The 17245-nt window shown below is 42.9% G+C and overlaps 1 protein-coding gene across 3 annotated transcripts; it reads left to right on the plus strand.

Moving 5' to 3' along the window:
* The first annotated feature begins 127 nt into the window (after positions 1–127).
* On the plus strand, positions 128–14773 carry flt3 (fms related receptor tyrosine kinase 3). 3 transcript variants are annotated; one of them, XM_049010528.1, is made up of 24 exons: positions 128–193; positions 423–490; positions 5167–5360; positions 5614–5717; positions 6743–6875; positions 7010–7155; positions 7431–7561; positions 7706–7847; positions 8234–8405; positions 8762–8859; positions 9063–9165; positions 9264–9457; positions 9614–9705; positions 9860–9992; positions 10069–10173; positions 10349–10459; positions 10825–10972; positions 11775–11869; positions 11995–12107; positions 12348–12470; positions 12590–12701; positions 13315–13414; positions 13556–13661; positions 14018–14773. In XM_049010528.1, the coding sequence occupies exons 1-24, from the start codon at positions 139–141 to the stop codon at positions 14201–14203; spliced, it is 2964 nt and encodes a 987-aa protein (XP_048866485.1). In that variant the 5' UTR covers positions 128–138; the 3' UTR covers positions 14204–14773. The 3 variants fall into 3 exon arrangements, with proteins under 3 accessions (XP_048866485.1, XP_048866486.1, XP_048866487.1); XM_049010529.1 differs by lacking the exons at positions 128–193; positions 423–490 and adding an exon at positions 2560–3112; XM_049010530.1 differs by lacking the exons at positions 128–193; positions 423–490; positions 5167–5360; positions 5614–5717 and having other exon boundaries at positions 6747–6875; positions 7012–7561.
* Positions 14774–17245: the final 2472 nt, after the last annotated feature.

Below are 17245 nucleotides of genomic sequence, written 5' to 3' on the forward strand. Positions count from 1 at the left end.
TGAATAGACTCGGTACGACCCCCCCCCCCCCCCCCCCCCCCACAAAAAAAAAGGTGGACACCCAGCGTCACTCAAGCATGACAACATAAGACGGACTTAATTTCATTTCACTTAAGTGATACTTACTTCTGTTCGCTTATGCGGATACTGTTAACCATGACCCGAAGAACGGTGGAGCTCTGCGCTCTGATTGGTGAGTAGAAGCAGAAAATCTTATCCGCAATTAGGCCAATAAAATTTAGTAGTCCAGTTATTGCATTAAATTAAATTTTAATATGAAATTAAACGTCGGATCATTTCCCAATCACCTTTTGAGCGTAAGCAATCTGCGAAGGTTGCATTGGCAAAGTATACAAATAATGCGCTGTAGAATGTCTGTTTTGGTTTGTTTTTAAAAGTTGATGTTTTTCCACCACTTCCAGTTGCGCATCTTACGCTGACCGTATATGGCCAAGGGATTAAAGCGATTCGCTGTTTCCTGGACCGGAGAGTGAGTGATTTTCAGTTGCTTTCTGTATAAAGCCACATCGTTCTGGATGTTCCTATTCTGTATTCTCATGCACAGAAACGGTAACACCTTTGGATGCGTCTGTGGTCGTGTTTTACAGCCTCCCCTCCCACCCAGTGTACAATAATTCGTTTAAATATACTTGGCTCATCAATTCATAGTGATTAACCTGCATGTGTCCAAGTTTGAGACCGTTTGTTGGTTCCTCTGATTATACCGTGATACATACCGGAACCAGTTTTCCTCACATTTAGTCTGGGAAATTCTCATATAAACGTTTAATTGCAAAGCCCTATATACTATGATTTACATATTATTGTAGTAGGGTGGTCATCGGGGTTGCCAGCTTTGGTTAGCTAATGTCACAAATTGTAGGTCTATAATGGAATAATTTCATATTTCTGTAAGATTGCTTGCGTGACAGTCTGAAAGCGTGAGTGTCACGCTAAATGCGTGAGAGCTGGCAGCCCAGGGTCCCTAGCCAATGGCTGGCAAGGATTCCAGTGACATTGGCCAGAGTAAGCAGTTAAAAGATGGATAGATGATTAGCACTTCCAGTATTATATTCTTCTTCTTATTATTATTATTATTATTATTATTATTATTATTATTATTAATAATAATAATAATAAAAATGAAAAACTGTTTTACTTTTCCAACAGTATTACAGTTTTTTAGACTGATGGTATGCTTAGCCTGGGTTCTGTTGAACCAGTTTCAGAATGCAGGGGCATTGCTAGAGATTTTGGGCTCCCCAGTCCAAACCAATCCAGTTATTTTCCAAATTTTCTAGACCCCCTGTCATTCAGGGGCCCTTGGAATCATCATAACTTTCCCCAGAATTACAACACGCCTGTCAGAATGTATTCTCTAAAGGAGCCTTTAAAGCACTTATGTAAGTCGCTCTGGCTAAGGGTGGCTGTCTAATGCTGTAAATCTGTTCAATGTTACACAGCTCTCTGCGTATGTCAGTATAGTATCAGCATTATTGTGTCATATTGTGATGTGCATTCTACTGAATATGTGCAGCCAGACTGGATTCTCCATATACCGTACATATAGACATGCATAGAAGTGCATTAAATCCTGCTACTGATTCAGGGTGAGCAGCTCCATGCTGGCTGATATTGTGAGTGTGGTCATGTGGGAATCAAATGTGGTAAGTTTGACAAAAACATATATTTTGAGCTTGTGAGGACATATTTTTGTCAATATTTGAACTCAGTATTTAAAAAATCTGTGACTGCAATCAAATAACTGAAGTAGCCAAAAGTCTTATATTTCATTTGGTTACTTATGATAAAGGTTATAATGTTGGAATTAGGGTTTTCCCCATGAATGAATGGAGATTCCCCACAAAAATATAATTACAAACCTGTGTGTGTGTGTGTGTGAGATTTGCATCCTGTCCTTAGTACTGCATTCCCGGGGGAGGCTCCCTATCAGCACATGCTGGGTACACAGCCTGCTAGGCAGTTGAATGAATGCATCATGCAAATAAACTGATGCACCTAGATCTTTACCCCGGTGCGCTAATGCAGTATAATTTTCTTATTTTGCTAAACGTGAAGTATGGGTTTTGTATGTGGTAGCATGGTCACAGCGACCTACCCACACTTCTCATCCACATTCAGTCGTTGCTAAAATAAGGTATTTTTAGCTACACTCAAAAAAATGATATGTTAGCATTACTTAACTTTTTTATGTCAACAGGTTCCACGTAAGTTAAGTTGCCTTTAAGAAATAATATTTATTTCAGTGAACATAAGGTAATTACATAAAGTTAATGTAATTTTGTTTAATTCAATCAACGTAACATTCATGACTTTGTTTTAATCTATTTGGTTAATTAAGTTCAATTACTCAAAAATTTATATTGTTATGTTCAAAGACATAAGAAAAAAGTTTCAGTTTCATTGGGTTCATTAAATAACATTTTTACAATGTTTTACAATGAACACTTTCTATTGTTTTTCCAACCATAAAATGATTTTCAAAATCTACATGCTGTCAGTTTTAAAAATAATAATTTTAACTTATTACAATAAGTTTGTCACGATCACTGCGGAACCTTGCTGCGATCGTGCAGGTGCGGCGAGCAAGCAGCAGGCAGACAGGTCGATGTCAGCCTTCTTTAACACCTTGAAATAAAAAAAATCACCTAACAACACTAGTTATTCAAAGGAAGATTAACATTTGAAAGCAAAGTAACATTTTTACAATGTTTTTAATTTTTTCAAATAAGAACTTGTTTACAAACTCTAAGTAATGTCTTCAATTTTCAAAATAAAACTTCTTTACTTATTACAAGAAGTTACACAAATTATATTACCAGTAAAAAGTAAAATAAAATACTGTCTTTAAATTAAATGATTTACAAAAATATACTTTATACTTTAGTAAACTTGAAAAAAAAAAGCAGTAAACAACATTGCAGTAAAGCAAATGTCACGCGACGTTGGAAGCCGGGAAGGCGAACGGGCAGGCGAGTAAACAGGAAGAACAAGACAAGGCGAAATCAGGGCAACCAAGGGGTTTATTTAGGGGATCCGGGGCAGGGAACAGAAGACGCCAACTAACATCAATGACGGACGAAGGACTCAGGTAAGACACGGACTGAAATACACAGGACTGATTGAAAATAATCAGACACAGCTGGGTACAATCAGGAAAGAACACGTGGGTAATTCGGGGGCATGGCACACACGAGGAGCTGACGAGCAGGGCATGACAGCAAAAGTAAAGATGAAGTAAAGATTATTAAAGACATCACCTTGTTAGCACTGAAAAAAAAGTACTGCAACAGCCAGTGCAACATTATGGACAAAACATAGGTCCTGCCTCTTAGCCCTTGTTTCAAGTTACAGTGCCTACGAAAGGAGTTTATTTTTTAAAACCTGGACTTTGTTTGGCAGCTTGTTGGCATCTAGTTGCATAAAAATCATTTGAAACAATTCAAAAGTATATCTTGGGTAAGCCAAGTTTAATGCATAAATTAGACCAACCATCATGGAACATGCATTAGCTACATTGTCCAAGATTTCAAGTACTTGGATGCCTTCGATGATGACACCAACATCTTCGTATGGGTCTGCAACATCTGCCCCTTCATGTTTGATGGCATAGATTCCGAGAGTGGCGTTGCTCATCAAAATTTGGGTTTCATCATGTTCAGCGTCCTAAAAATAAGAAAAGACAAGTACAAATAATAAGTACAAAATAAAACAATTACCAACAGATCAAGGGTAAACTGGTTTTAGAGAAAAATACAAAAAAAGTTTCTTAAAAAAAAATTTAAATAGCTTACCATGTACTCCTTCACTAGGTTTGAAGGATCTTCATTTAGGTAGACCACTAAGGCTTTCAGGATGCATTCACGCTTTTTTTCAATGATGATGCTCTAATCAAAATGAAATGAAAATTAGTACTTTTTGCTGTACATCTTAAATTTAAGTAGCATTACGCAAATTATCCCACTGCTGTATTTTACAAAAGTAAAGTGTGTCCATCAACCAAAGGTCCCAAATCAGAAGCACTGCGTAGGATACACAATTATCTTTAACGTCTGAGCTGTTCTAATTGTAGTTGCAAAAACAACTCTGTTAAAGTATAAGAGAGGCAGAAAGTCATAACACACATTTACGATAAATGAACAAACCTGAATTACATCTAAAGTACTTCAAATCATAGTTTAGAATTATAACAACATCCAAGCAAGCTGACATGACATTAAAGACATATACCTCTCGCTCAGTAAAGAGTGCTGGCCATCTGTTCTTGAATTCAGCAATGAAAGGTGAATCTTCTACCACCTTGTGCCTCCGTAGAGCAAACGTTCTGTCCATCAGCCCCTTGATAAACTGCTGTACAAGAACAAAACAATCGGTTAAAATGGAGAAACCATTCCTTACTAGAAATTTAATGTCATTTACAACTTTATTTTGGGTGATGTAAAAGTTCAACAAGTATAAAATTTCACATAAATGCATAACAAAAAAATGTGTCTAACTATAATGTGAAAGAAGACACGAGTCATATGCCAATTTTGTGACAATACTATACACAAGGTATTACACGTGAGTAATGATTCAAATGGTGTCACAGCATCAATATAAATGCATAAACGTGAAAATCTCACCTGTCTGTTTACATAGAGGAAAACGCGTTGTTGTTTTGCAGTGTAATTCTCTGTCTCTGATTCTCATAAAACTGCGCCGATTTAAACTAACTGATGAGTGACCGTTCTTGTGGTGTTTTCCAACTGCGTATGTGCAGATTTTACTCTACCTACTGACCAATATTCGGTACTGCAGAAGCAACACAACTCTGTTTCATTCATTTTAATTAACTGAGCTGTGTAAATTTGAAGAATTACATCTTTTAATTCTGTCAACACAACTCTTTTCATTTTAATGCACAAACGAAATTTAACTAATTAATTTAAACATAATTACATTCTTTGGACCAACAAATGCCATGTTTCATTTTTTTGAGTGTATATGACTTAAAACTTACATTGAAGTTTGATGCAGGCAGAGGTATTCTTAGTCACTGATGTATTTCCATAGATAGATCCTGTGTAAATATAGACCCCAAGCCCTGGGTACAAGCTTATGTGTATCGCAAGTCTTTCAGCTGCACCATTTAATTGTTCACAGGTTGGGACTGGACATAATGAAACAAAGTCAGTGTCACGTTACATCTGGGAGTTCCAGCTACCACGTTCAGAGCCCGAACAGGTCGTGGTTTCGAGTCAAGAATCTGCAAACTTGACTGTCCAACATTTCACAGGGAAGCACAGCTGCTCTTGGGAAAGGACTGAAAGGTGCCAAATGAAGAATGTAGAGGAAAGGTAACATGCACATTTGTGCGTCGCAGGGATATGAGGAACTGGTGGTGACTTATCCTCACCGCTGGGGGCACAGGGAATCGGTGGGGACTGGTCCGCACTGCTCGGTTTTGTTTAACATGCAATGTCATCACACCAAACATAGACACAGAACTGGAGTTGATTCAAGTCTGTGTTAAGTTCATACCCCATAGTCTGTGTCACTGTATCAGGTACAGTGCAGAAGGTTATTTTGTGTTCACTGCTTTGTCCTTAGAGGAAGCTACATGGTGCTCATTAGGGACCCAGGAATCTACACTCTGTGCTGTAAACATGGAGCTGAACTTTTCTCTGTGTCCTTTGTTGTACATCAGCAAGAAAGTGAGTCGCCGCCCAGTTTTACAGCAACTCACCCACTGCCTCGTCTCACACACGGGGGCCTGTCTTACTGCCTCGTCTCACACACGGGGGTCTGTTTTACTGCCTCGTCTCACACACGGGGGCCTGTCTTACTGCCTCGTCTCACACACGGGGGCCTGTCTTACTGCCCCGTCTCACACACGGGGGTCTGTTTTACTGCCTCGTCTCACACACGGGGGCCTGTCTTACTGCCTCGTCTCACACACGGGGGTCTGTTTTACTGCCTCGTCTCACACACGGGGGTCTGTCTTACTGCCTCCTCTCACACACGGGGGCCTGTCTTACTGCCCCGTGTCACACACGGGGGCCTGTCTTACTGCCCCGTCTCACACAGGGGGGCCTGATTTACTGCCTCGTCTCACACACGGGGGCCTGATTTACTGCCTCGTCTCACACACGGGGGCCTGTCTTACTGCCTCGTCTCACACACGGGGGCCTGTCTTACTGCCCCGTCTCACACACGGGGGCCTGTCTTACTGCCTCGTCTCACACACGGGGGCCTGTCTTACTGCCCCGTCTCACACACGGGGGCCTGTCTTACTGCCCCGTCTCACACACGGGGGCCTGTCTTACTGCCCCGTCTCACACACGGGGGCCTGTCTTACTGCCCCGTCTCACACACATGGACTTTTCTTCCTGCCCTGTCTCACACATGGGTGGGGGCTTTTCCTACTGCCCCGTCTCACACATGGGGGCTTTTTTCTGCTGCCCCGTCTCACACACAGGGGCTTTTCTTTCTGCCCCCTCTCACACACACGGGGATGTTCTTTACTCCCCCATCAGCCCCCAAAAACACATCGTTAAGTTGCCTTCAGTCTGTCTCCTATGACTGCCCCCATCTCCTTCTTCTGCCCCAGAGCAGCCTCATTCACACAGACTCCTCACATTCACGGCAACATTTAAATATCACATTTTAAGGCTAAACAAAATGAATGCCTAGGGAATGGTTTGTCTTCTGAATTTTAACCTGTCCATTCTTTCTTTAGACCCCTTGAGACGGCCGTCAACACCACAGCTGAGCATTGCTAATGGAATTCCAGGATATGGATATAATTTCCTGTGCAGTTCCTTTGGATACCCGAGACCGAAGATCACATGGTATAAGTCCCTAGACAAAAGGTACACTTCATGTCTGCATTTTGCACTTGTATGGAAGGATGCTTAGCTTTGGTAATCCTAACACCTAACCATAGAGGAGTAAGCTGTCATATGAAAGTTTCTGGTTCTGCTGAGATACCGTTCATCCTCCCCAGAGATGGTGTAAGTGGGACAGAGATCAAGAGCTCGGATCCAATCTCCACAAGATCCTTGTTGCGAAGCTTTGAATATTCTGAGACAGATGTGCTGTGCTGTGCGAGGAACGCACTGGGAGAGGATTGCTCCAAGATGCATGATTACAGTAAAGCTTCAATGATGCTGCTCCTGATATCACACCTGCTCACATCCGCTGGCCAGCTTCACTTCACATTCCATATCATAGCACCTCCTGTTTTCTTTGCTTCTCTCTTCACCTCCATGCCTCGGGCTGCCGTGTCTCGAAATGTCACCTCCCTGCCACTTGGTCCTGACCGCTCTCCACTTCACAGCTTCACTTTCACAGTCATGGTTATATGACTGAGCATGAGTGCGCAATGGCCAATTATGACAGTGAGCTCAATGAGGCATTTCTTTCAGACTTAAATCAAGGTTCCAGTGAGCAGGAGGCAGCTGTGGTAAACCTCATCGCTGGAGAGACACTTCTGCTACGTTGCAGACACAACAGTATCTCGCCCTTAAGGTGGCTGAAGGACTCCAGATCACCTGAGGTAACATCGCACTCTGGAAACCTGAGCTGCTCTGCTGAAATGTCCAGCTGTAAACAGCTTCAGAAGCTTCATGATCTCCAGCCTGACCCTCTCAGGAACAGGGTGCATCACAGGTGATTGACGAGGTCCAATCTCTGCCTTCAGGGGAAGCAAATCCGTGATGAGATTTATCATGTCAGCCACTGCTACCTGCTTATCGACATGGTGATGATGGAGCACAACGGCACCTACAGCTGCCTTTCATCAGTAGATAACAGGACGAAGTCCATACACGTCCAGGTTCTGGGTAAGGAGCTGCGTTGAGGGGCTGTGAGCGCTTTCAGACACTGGCACTGGGATCCCAGACGTGGCTGCAGCTGCAATCGCCAAGATACACCTGTTCAGAGCTATTTAAACCACATAAGCATTCAAATTCTAACTCAGAGACTGAAATAATACTACTATGTGATAATATAACCTAGTGTTGTTGCGCTGTGTGACTCAGGCCTGCTGCTATTTAGTTTTCATAAATAATTTTCATTTCCAAATAACCACTTCCCATGCTGATATGAATTCCTCCATCTCGCTCATCTCACGGTCCAAAACTGGCCCATGGTACAGAATGGGCCCATAGTTAGGATTTGTCGGAGCACACTACAAACCACAAGGCGTTATCTTACCCTTTCTTTCCAGAACACGGATTTGTGAACGTTCAGTTAAAGGAAATGAACCAGGTCTCTGCTTTGGCACGGGAGTCTTTGTGCCTACAGGCTGAGGTCAACGCATACCCCGAACCGCGGTGCCACTGGGTCACTCCACGTGGCCGTGTGGCCTGTTCAGCACCAAGCCGCTATCGCGCAAGCAGGTGGGTTTGGATCTCTCTCTCTACACACACACACACACACGATTATATTCATATATTTGTCTGTTCATTTCTATGGAGAAAACTCCCAGTCCCAACAATGATGACCTTAACCACTATCCAGCCCTAACCTTAACCATAAGGAGCCAAACAAAATATGAGACTTTTGACATTTATAGTTTTTTGATTGCAGTCACAGATTTTTATAAAATTGAGCTTCTCCTTTTGGGGAGAAAATAACAGGTTTTCATTATGTTGTAGGGACATTTGGTCCCCAAAATGGAATATATACATGACCCACGTGCTCACACACATGCACCATTTGACATAACTGTGCTGCTCTGCCACCGATTTCACAGGATATTTCGGCACTGCAAACCTGATCCAGGAGAGTACCAGCTTACTGTTGAAAACAATGAGATGTCAATCACGAGGAACATGACAGTTTGTGTGGTTGGTGAGTGGGCATTCATTTTCATTTATATATATATATATATATATATATATATATATATATATATATATATATATATATATATATATATTTGTCATTCTCCCAGAAAGTAGAGATGTGTGAAATGTTCTCTCGTTACTTGAATTTTAGTCCAAACTGCAATAGTCTCAGCTTGGTAAGACCTGACCTGCCTTTTCCTCCTGCAGACACACCTGCTGTGGCCATCGCCCTCACCAAGGACAATATTCAGTGCTCAGCCAATGGGACGTCCCTTAACGTAACCTGGAGATATTGCCAAATGTCCACCAAGTATGTTCATTCAATTGAAGTTTCTGCTAAGCTGACCTGAGATTCTAAGTGTGGCTGTGCACCTGAGGACTAAATGTGCAGCATGCGCTTGTGTGCAGGTGCCATGAGGACGCCCTGTGGCATGGGATGATGCCTCAGACCATGCAAAAGTCAAAGCTGGAAGATTTTTGCCAGCAGAGCCACTTCACCTCTGTGAGCTTGTCAGAGCTGGAAGACAACATCATTGTCAAGTGCTGCGCTAATAGTACCTTTAGCTCTCCTCAGTGCAGTGCAACAATAACCCTGAAGAAACGTGAGTGATGTTTCCATTGTGGCAGAGAGAGAAAGAGAGAGATCACTGGTAGAAGGAAAGGAAGAGTAAGAAAAAGATTGATTAAAGCCATTAGAGATTAGAAAAGACTGAGAAAACCAAAGGGAGAGAGTGACTTGTTCCCATCATGCATTGCAGACCCATCAGTGATCACGCAGATGATAGTCATCCTCTTCATCCTGCTGTTGCTCATCTTCCTGATTGTTCTCAACATCATGATCAAAAATAAGGTGTGTCACCTTCCCTGAACATGCACAGCAGTTACCAAACAGGCCTGTCACCAGCACAGCAGCTCCTCAAGAATCTCCAGAAATTCCCGTCTCGCATCGCCAGGAGCAGCAGGGTATAAACAATTGATCTCCAGTAGCCTTCTTTTTCTTGCAGAAACCCCGATATGAAAGCCAGATCCAGGTTCTCCAGATAGTGGGGCCCCTGGACAATGATTACATTTACATCAACTTCAAAGAGTTCTCCTACAACCTGGAATTGGAATTTCCCAGGGAAAACCTCAAGCTGGGTGAGGGAGATGCCCGTCTGTGCTGCTGAGTTTACCTCCTGAATCTGAAAGCTGAATCTCACTGGCAACCCCCCAGGGAAGGAGCTGGGCTCTGGGGCCTTCGGGAAGGTGGTGAAGGCCACAGCGTACGGGCTCAGCCAACCTGGGGTGTCCATGCAAGTGGCGGTAAAGATGCTGAAAGGTGTGTCACAAATCAGACAGCTGACTCCAGGGGTGATCTACTGTAAGATGATGGTGGGGTCTGCAAGCTGACCACATGCTTAAAAGCAGCTTCAAACCAGAGGACATGCTTTAGATGAAATTGTTTTAGGTTAAATATATTAAATGCTTTTCTCCATAAAATTCTGATTTGCCAGACAAGCACCACCCAGTGGAGCGAGAGGCCCTCATGTCAGAGCTGAAGATGCTGGTGCACATCGGCAGGCATGTGAACATCGTCAACCTGCTGGGCGCATGTACAGAATCAGGTAGGATCACCTGACAGGGTTGCACGGAATCATGAATGGCCACTTGACGGGGCTTCATGAAATCAGGTACGATCCCCTGTTGGGCTGCACAGGATCAAATACGATCTCCTAACAGGGTGTACAAGATCTGGATTCATAACGAAACAGGTATAGCTTGGTCTAATACAGGCAGTACCTGTTAACAGCTATGATTTGTCATAACCCTGAGATGATCTGCAGAGAACTTGGATAAAACCATGAAAATAGGAACTGCTAGTACAGCTTAAATTGTCTACCTTGTGATGTTACTGATGTGTGACTGATGTGGGACTGTTTGGTGTCTGAATTAGCAGCCTGCTTTATAATAACGTCTGATGGACTTCCAGGACCCATCTATCTGATCTTCCAGTACTGCTGCAATGGAGACCTGCTGAACTACCTGAAGAACCACAGAGAGCAATTCCAGAAGTCGCTGTCTGACATGTTTGACCTAAAGAGGTTTCGCTACCTGTTTCAGACCGAGCTGACCTTCAGGTGGGGCTTCCTGACAGAGAGATGGGGCATTAACACTGTGCGGTCGTCACTTCCGGCTTCAAAACTCGGAATCCAACATGATATGAAAGGACACTGTGGCCTTAGAAAAGGTGCAGCGTAGGGCCACAAAAATGATTCCTGGTCTTAAAGGAATGTCATACGAGGAACGGTTACTTGAGCTAAATCTGTTCAGTCTCAAGCAAAGGAGACTGAGGGGGGACATGATCCAGGTATATAAGATTCTAACAGGTTTGGATGCTGTTCAACCAAATAGTTACTTCAGCATTAGTTTAAATACACGAACTCGTGGCCATAGGTGGAAATTAGCGGGAGAACATTTCAAGCTGGATTTAAGGAAGCACTTCTTTACACAGCGCGTAGTCAGAGTATGGAATAGCCTTCCTGATAATGTAGTGCAAGCTGAATCCTTGGGTTCCTTTAAATCAGAGCTAGATAAGATTTTAACGACTCTGAGCTATTAGTTTAGTTCTCCCCAAGCGACCTTGATGGGCCGAATGGCCTCCTCTCGTTTGTATAGTTCTTATGTTCTTATGTTCTTATATCCAAGTTCTGAGAGTAAATGGAATGCACCATTAACAGGAAGCATGTGAAGAGATGTTAGGGCAAAGATAAAGAGAGTAATGTAGCTCCCATGTTATTTTCCCATATTATTAACAGTAAGGAATCACCTGTTTCTAATGATCTAGCCATCTTTTGGGTGGGGTGTTGGGGTCAAGGGTAAGGTTAGGGCCTGGGAGCTCCGAGGGGGTCCAGCGTCTTCACAGATTTCTTGTTTTTCCAGAGAAAGAGAAGGTAGCTTTAACAGCACCTACATTCCAATGTCCCCCATGCTCTTCAGAGACACACAGGAGCCCAGCAGAGCCAGCATTCATGGCGGTCAGTGCAGACTCGATGGGGGGATCAAAGTGGGGAGGGGGTTACAGCAGGGGGCTTATAATCTGGCTCATATGCTGGTTTGTGTGGTAGGTCTGATATTTGTTTATATTTGGCTGTTCACCCAGGAATTAATGAAGAGTTAGACTCCCTGGAAGAACTTCATATCCTCACCTACCACGACCTGCTCAGCTTTGCTTTTCAGGTGGCCAAAGGCATGGAGTTTCTGTCATCGCAGAATGTGAGTCGAAAAGCTGCACAGCAGCAGCATTCACTCAGCCACAGTAGGTCCCAGCAAATGGCCACACTGAGCAGCAGATAAGGAGCATCTACAGGGGAATACTGTAATATCAGTGCTATGCTGTCAAACAGAAGGGATTCTGATTTCCAACCATTAGACAAACAATTTATGGTAACATATTAACACCACATACACCATACTGGTGCCTGTATCTTTAGCTGGCATCTGGTTTCTGTCTAGTGTATCCATAGAGACCTTGCTGCAAGAAATGTACTGGTTACACAAGAGAAATTTGTGAAGATTGGAGACTTTGGACTTGCCCGAGACATTGAAAATGACGACAACTATGTAGTAAGAGGAAACGTAAGTTGTGCTGCCACAAACATTATGTGAGATTCATCTTTTAGTATGGACCTCTATCTCTACTGAGTGTGCCCAGTGTGATGTGCGGCTCTAACTCTACAGAGCATGCTTGGTTTTAGGCGCGTCTGCCAGTAAAGTGGATGGCACCGGAGAGCTTGTTACAGGGCGTGTACACGAAGCAGAGTGACACCTGGTCTTATGGAATCCTGCTGTGGGAGATCTTCTCACTGGGTATTCAGCTTTGCACATCAACGTCAGTCTCTCACACACACCTCAGCCCCAAACACTCACATAAACACACACACACAGGTTTGTAGTTATATCTTGGGGACTCTCCATTCATTTCTATAGGGAAAACTCTAATCTCAACATGACAACCGTAACCCCTACCCAGCCTTAACCTTAACCATAAATAACAAACGTAAATACGAGACATTTTTAGTTTTTCGATTGCATTCCCATTTCTTTGGGGGCTCTGAAAAATGGTCCCCACAAGGTAAAAAAACGCAATTGGTTTTTAATACATTGTGGGGGAAATTTGGTCCCCACGATGTAATATGAACATAATCCACACACACACCTCAGCCTCAAACACACATGCTATGGGTACTGTTCACTTGAATAGAAATTATGTCCAGTTTTCCATTGAAATTCTCTACAGCTGTTTTTATGTAAAGTAATAAAATACTCACGCAGTCACATTCACAGCAGTACAGACCCATGTGTACAGTCATTCACCTGCACACAGCTAGACAGGCCTGTATTAATAGTGACACATGCCCATGTAATACACATCCAGGCACACAGTGAGAATCTCCTTTCGTTCTGTCCTGTTTAAAACCAGGTGTTACGCCATACCCAGGGATGAAGGTGGACCAGAAATTCTACATGCTGATTGAAGGTGGTTTTCAGATGGAGCAGCCATACTACGCCAGTGACTCTATGTATGTGTGTAGATTTAGGTGGGGGTTACAATGGGGCTAGGATAGGGGTACGAGTTAGAATGGGGGTCTGGCTGGAGGCCATGTGGCCGCAGAGGGAAATCGGATAAAGTGATTAAGAGTGATTAACGCTTTTTCCTTCAGGTATGCTATAATGCGCCTCTGCTGGGCCCTGACACCCCAAGACAGGCCACACTTTTCAAAACTGGTGGCCGTACTGGAGACTCAGCTGGAGGACAGTGAGAATCAGGTGAGACCAGCAGCCACTAACAAGGGCTGCCAAGGGTGCAGCGTGTTCATGATGGCGCCTTAGCATACGTTAGTGGTGATTAAAGCAAACACTTGATGAACACTTGCTTGAAAATCAGCCTTAAACTGAATGTGAACATTTCTGTTCCTAATCATGGGCTGTTGTCGGCTGCTTTTGATGCTAGATAATAACTAAAAATATCTTGCGGTGTTTACACAGTAAGCTGGTATCTGATCTAATGCTGTTGCTGCCCACAAATGGGCACCAGTGAAGGCTCTACCATAGTCAGGCAGCTGTACAACCTTCTGTTAGAGTCACATTGCCAAGTCACAGAGCCGTCACCATGTCCTTCACAGTTATACATCAACACCGGAGAAAAGGCCTTGAGCCAATCAATCTACCAGAATGCCGATGTTCTCCCGGCACATAGGAGGCCAAACAGAGAAGATGAGAAAGTGGCAGAGAATGTGTCCAGAGAGACTGAAGTCCCACCCGGTCCGGCCTCCATTCCGACTGAGCTGACCCCCCTGAACGAGGGCTAAACACGATTCTGTATGACTTTATTTCAATAGTACCAGCAGAGCAAGCTAAATGCTGATACACACACCGATACGGTAGCAGTTACGTAGCATGGTGTCTGTTAGGCTTCTGCAGCTAAAGGCTAACACACTTGTAGCACATCTCTTTATACACTTGTTTGAGCATTTTGGTATTTTCAGGAATTCAGGAATGTAGCCTGTGATTAATAGCCCAGTACTATATACTGTAATTTATAAGAATAATTTAGACCCATGACCTTGTCTTGGACAAGCCGATTTTGTAAATATTTTATTTTTTTTAAGTTTACTTCATATTGGTTATTACTGGTTGAATTAATGTATATAATGCATTGCTATATAATCCATTGGGGGCTCTGAAAAATGGTCCCCACAAGGTAAAATAACAAGAGGTGGGGGAAATTTGGTAATATGAACATAATCCACACACACACACTTCAGCCTCAAACACACATGCACATGCCTGTGCCCATTTGTAGTGTTTTGTGACAATGACTGTTGTTAAAAGCGCTATATAAATAAAATTGAATTGAATTGCTTTTTGTTTTACACTAATGTGCCTAACATGTTTTTTAACCAGGATAGGACTTGAAAATTAGAGGTTTCAGAACCACTTGACAGTAGTGATTATAACATGATTAAATACAAGGTTAATTTTAGTGTCTAAAGAGCAAAGTCCAAAACAAAAGTATACAATGTAAAGAAGGCTAACTTTAATGGTATGAGACAGAAACTAGAAACTGTACACTAGATGAAGTTAAATAACAAAACTGTTGAAGAGGCATGGACATTTTGTAAAAGCACATTATTGCAAGTGCAAGAGGACTTCATACCTGTTTCCAGCAAAACTAAATCTAGGAATCTGCAACCAATGTGGTTTACTAAGGAAATTAAGAATACATTTCCACAAATCGAAAATAACTAATGATGTTAGAATAAAGCAGGAGAATCTAAGTCAACAAGTTGGCTTAAAAAATAACATTAGACTCGCTAAGAGGAATGTTGAAAGAAAGATTGCGTTGAAAGCTAAGGATGATATTAAAAGTTTCTTCCAATATTTTAACTCCAAAAGAGCTCTAAAAGCTGAAATCACTAATCTGCAGGATAATAAGGGTTTTATAATTGAAAATGAAGTTGATATAGTTAATGTGTTTAATGATTGTTTTGCACCAGTATTCACTGTACAGGACACGAGTAACATACGGACATAATCCAGCATCGTCTATGACTAATATTGTCAAGGTCAGTAACAACAACAACAAATTTATTTTTATATAGCACATTATCACAACATTACACTGTCTCAAAGCACTTTACAGCATCCCCACCCAAATCCCCCAGTGAGTAAGCCATAGGCGACAGTGGCAAGGAAAAACTCCCTAGAAGGAAGAAACCTTGGGAGGGACCAGACTCACAGGGGGAGCCCATCCTCCAGGGGCCGGCAGGGATAGTCAAATAGAGAGATGGTTAAGTGCCAGAGATGGGCCAAGTCACATTGTCCCAATCATAAGATTTGGGAAAAATGGATGGATTTATTAGGCAAAAACAATGATAGTAACACAAATATTTAACTTTTGAACATTTGCCATTAATATAATACAAAATGCAACAATGATAACATATTACATTTCAAGGTTTTTATTGACTCACTTCCACAATTTAAATAAACAAAAATAAATAGTTTTTATTCATCCATCCATTTTCCAAACAGCTTATCCTACTGGGTCATGGGGGGTCCGGAGCCTATCCCGGAAGCAATGGGCACGAGGCAGGGAACAACCTTGCTCAGGGGCCCCATGGTGACATTACTCTGCTGAGGGACTTTCCGATGACAGGCGCAGCATCCAAACCCACTGACCTACGCAGGGTACTCTAAAATCAGCCCGAAGATCACACCCTGGGAGGGGGCAGAATCTGCATTTGACCACTGGACCCCGCAGGCTACCCTCAGCCACTGCCCCCCCTCCACTATCCGCTAAGCCACGAGTCACATGGTCCAGTTTGCTGCTGCCTGCAGAGACAGTCCCGCAGAAATACAGCAGCGTTTAGAGATGGGATTGGTTCCAGGCTCCCTGTGACCCAGCACCGGCTAAGAGGGTTTGGAAGATGGGCGGGTGAAGAGAACTCGGTACCAAGGATTTTAAAAGATCACCCACAACCAGCAGCGGTGGCCGAAGAGCAGGAGAGGCGAAGGTGCTGTGATAAACCAGCAGGGGGCGTGAGGGAGGCGCCGTGTCACAATGGACACAGAAAGGTCCACATGTGCAGGCCGTACAAACACTGATGGGGCTGTGGGGGGGCGTGAGGGAGGCGCCGTGTCACAGTGGACACAGAAAGGTCCACATGTGCAGGCCGTACAAACCCTGATGGGGCTGTGGGGGGGCGTGAGGGAGGCGCCGTGTCACAGTGGACACAGAAAGGTCCACATGTGCAGGCCGTACAAACACTGATGGGGCTGTAGGGGGGCGTGAGGGAGCCACAGCCAGTGGATGTTTGCATAGTTCTTGAAGGTGCGGATGTACTGCAAAACCTTCATAGGGTCACCTTGGGAAGTGTGAAGCTTTTTGGACTGATTTATTCATTAAACCTAAACTATCCCAAAGACCTGAAGTGCATATTTGAAGTGTATCAAAAAATTTTGAGGGAGCATTCACCGAAAGTTCAAGCATTGAAAATGAAATTGATTCAGTTCTTGGACTGAAATAATTGTGTGTTGAGCAAACATAACTAAACATTGTCTATGTAGAATTTATCCATGTTACATTCCTGGATGTATTTTTGAAAAGTGTGATGATACAATGTCATTAATGTTAATGCAATGTTTATGTTCTATGTTTTATGATTGTGGTGGATATCAGAATGTCCTTAATGTAGATATGCTGCATTAGACTTCCATTCTTTGTTTATTTAGGTTTATCTATCTACCTCCAGTTAACAAAGTTAAGAACAATCTTTGATTAATATTTGACTTATCGCTGCTTTGTTCTGTTTACAGCAATTGCTTCCTTTATTTTTTTGTCATAGAAA

The sequence above is a fragment of the Brienomyrus brachyistius genome, chromosome 4, assembly GCF_023856365.1.
Source record: "Brienomyrus brachyistius isolate T26 chromosome 4, BBRACH_0.4, whole genome shotgun sequence".
In the NCBI taxonomy this organism is placed as follows: domain Eukaryota; kingdom Metazoa; phylum Chordata; class Actinopteri; order Osteoglossiformes; family Mormyridae; genus Brienomyrus; species Brienomyrus brachyistius.

Excerpts from the sequence above, each read along its gene's own strand:
- flt3 (XM_049010528.1), top strand. The coding sequence starts at position 139 with ATGCGGATACTGTTAACCATGACCCGAAGAACGGTGGAGCTCTGCGCT. Across the intron at positions 5,718-6,742 it reads TGTTGTACATCAGCAAGAAA|ACCCCTTGAGACGGCCGTCA; the intron begins GTGAGTCGCCGC and ends TTCTTTCTTTAG. Across the intron at positions 10,174-10,348 it reads GGCGGTAAAGATGCTGAAAG|ACAAGCACCACCCAGTGGAG; the intron begins GTGTGTCACAAA and ends CTGATTTGCCAG.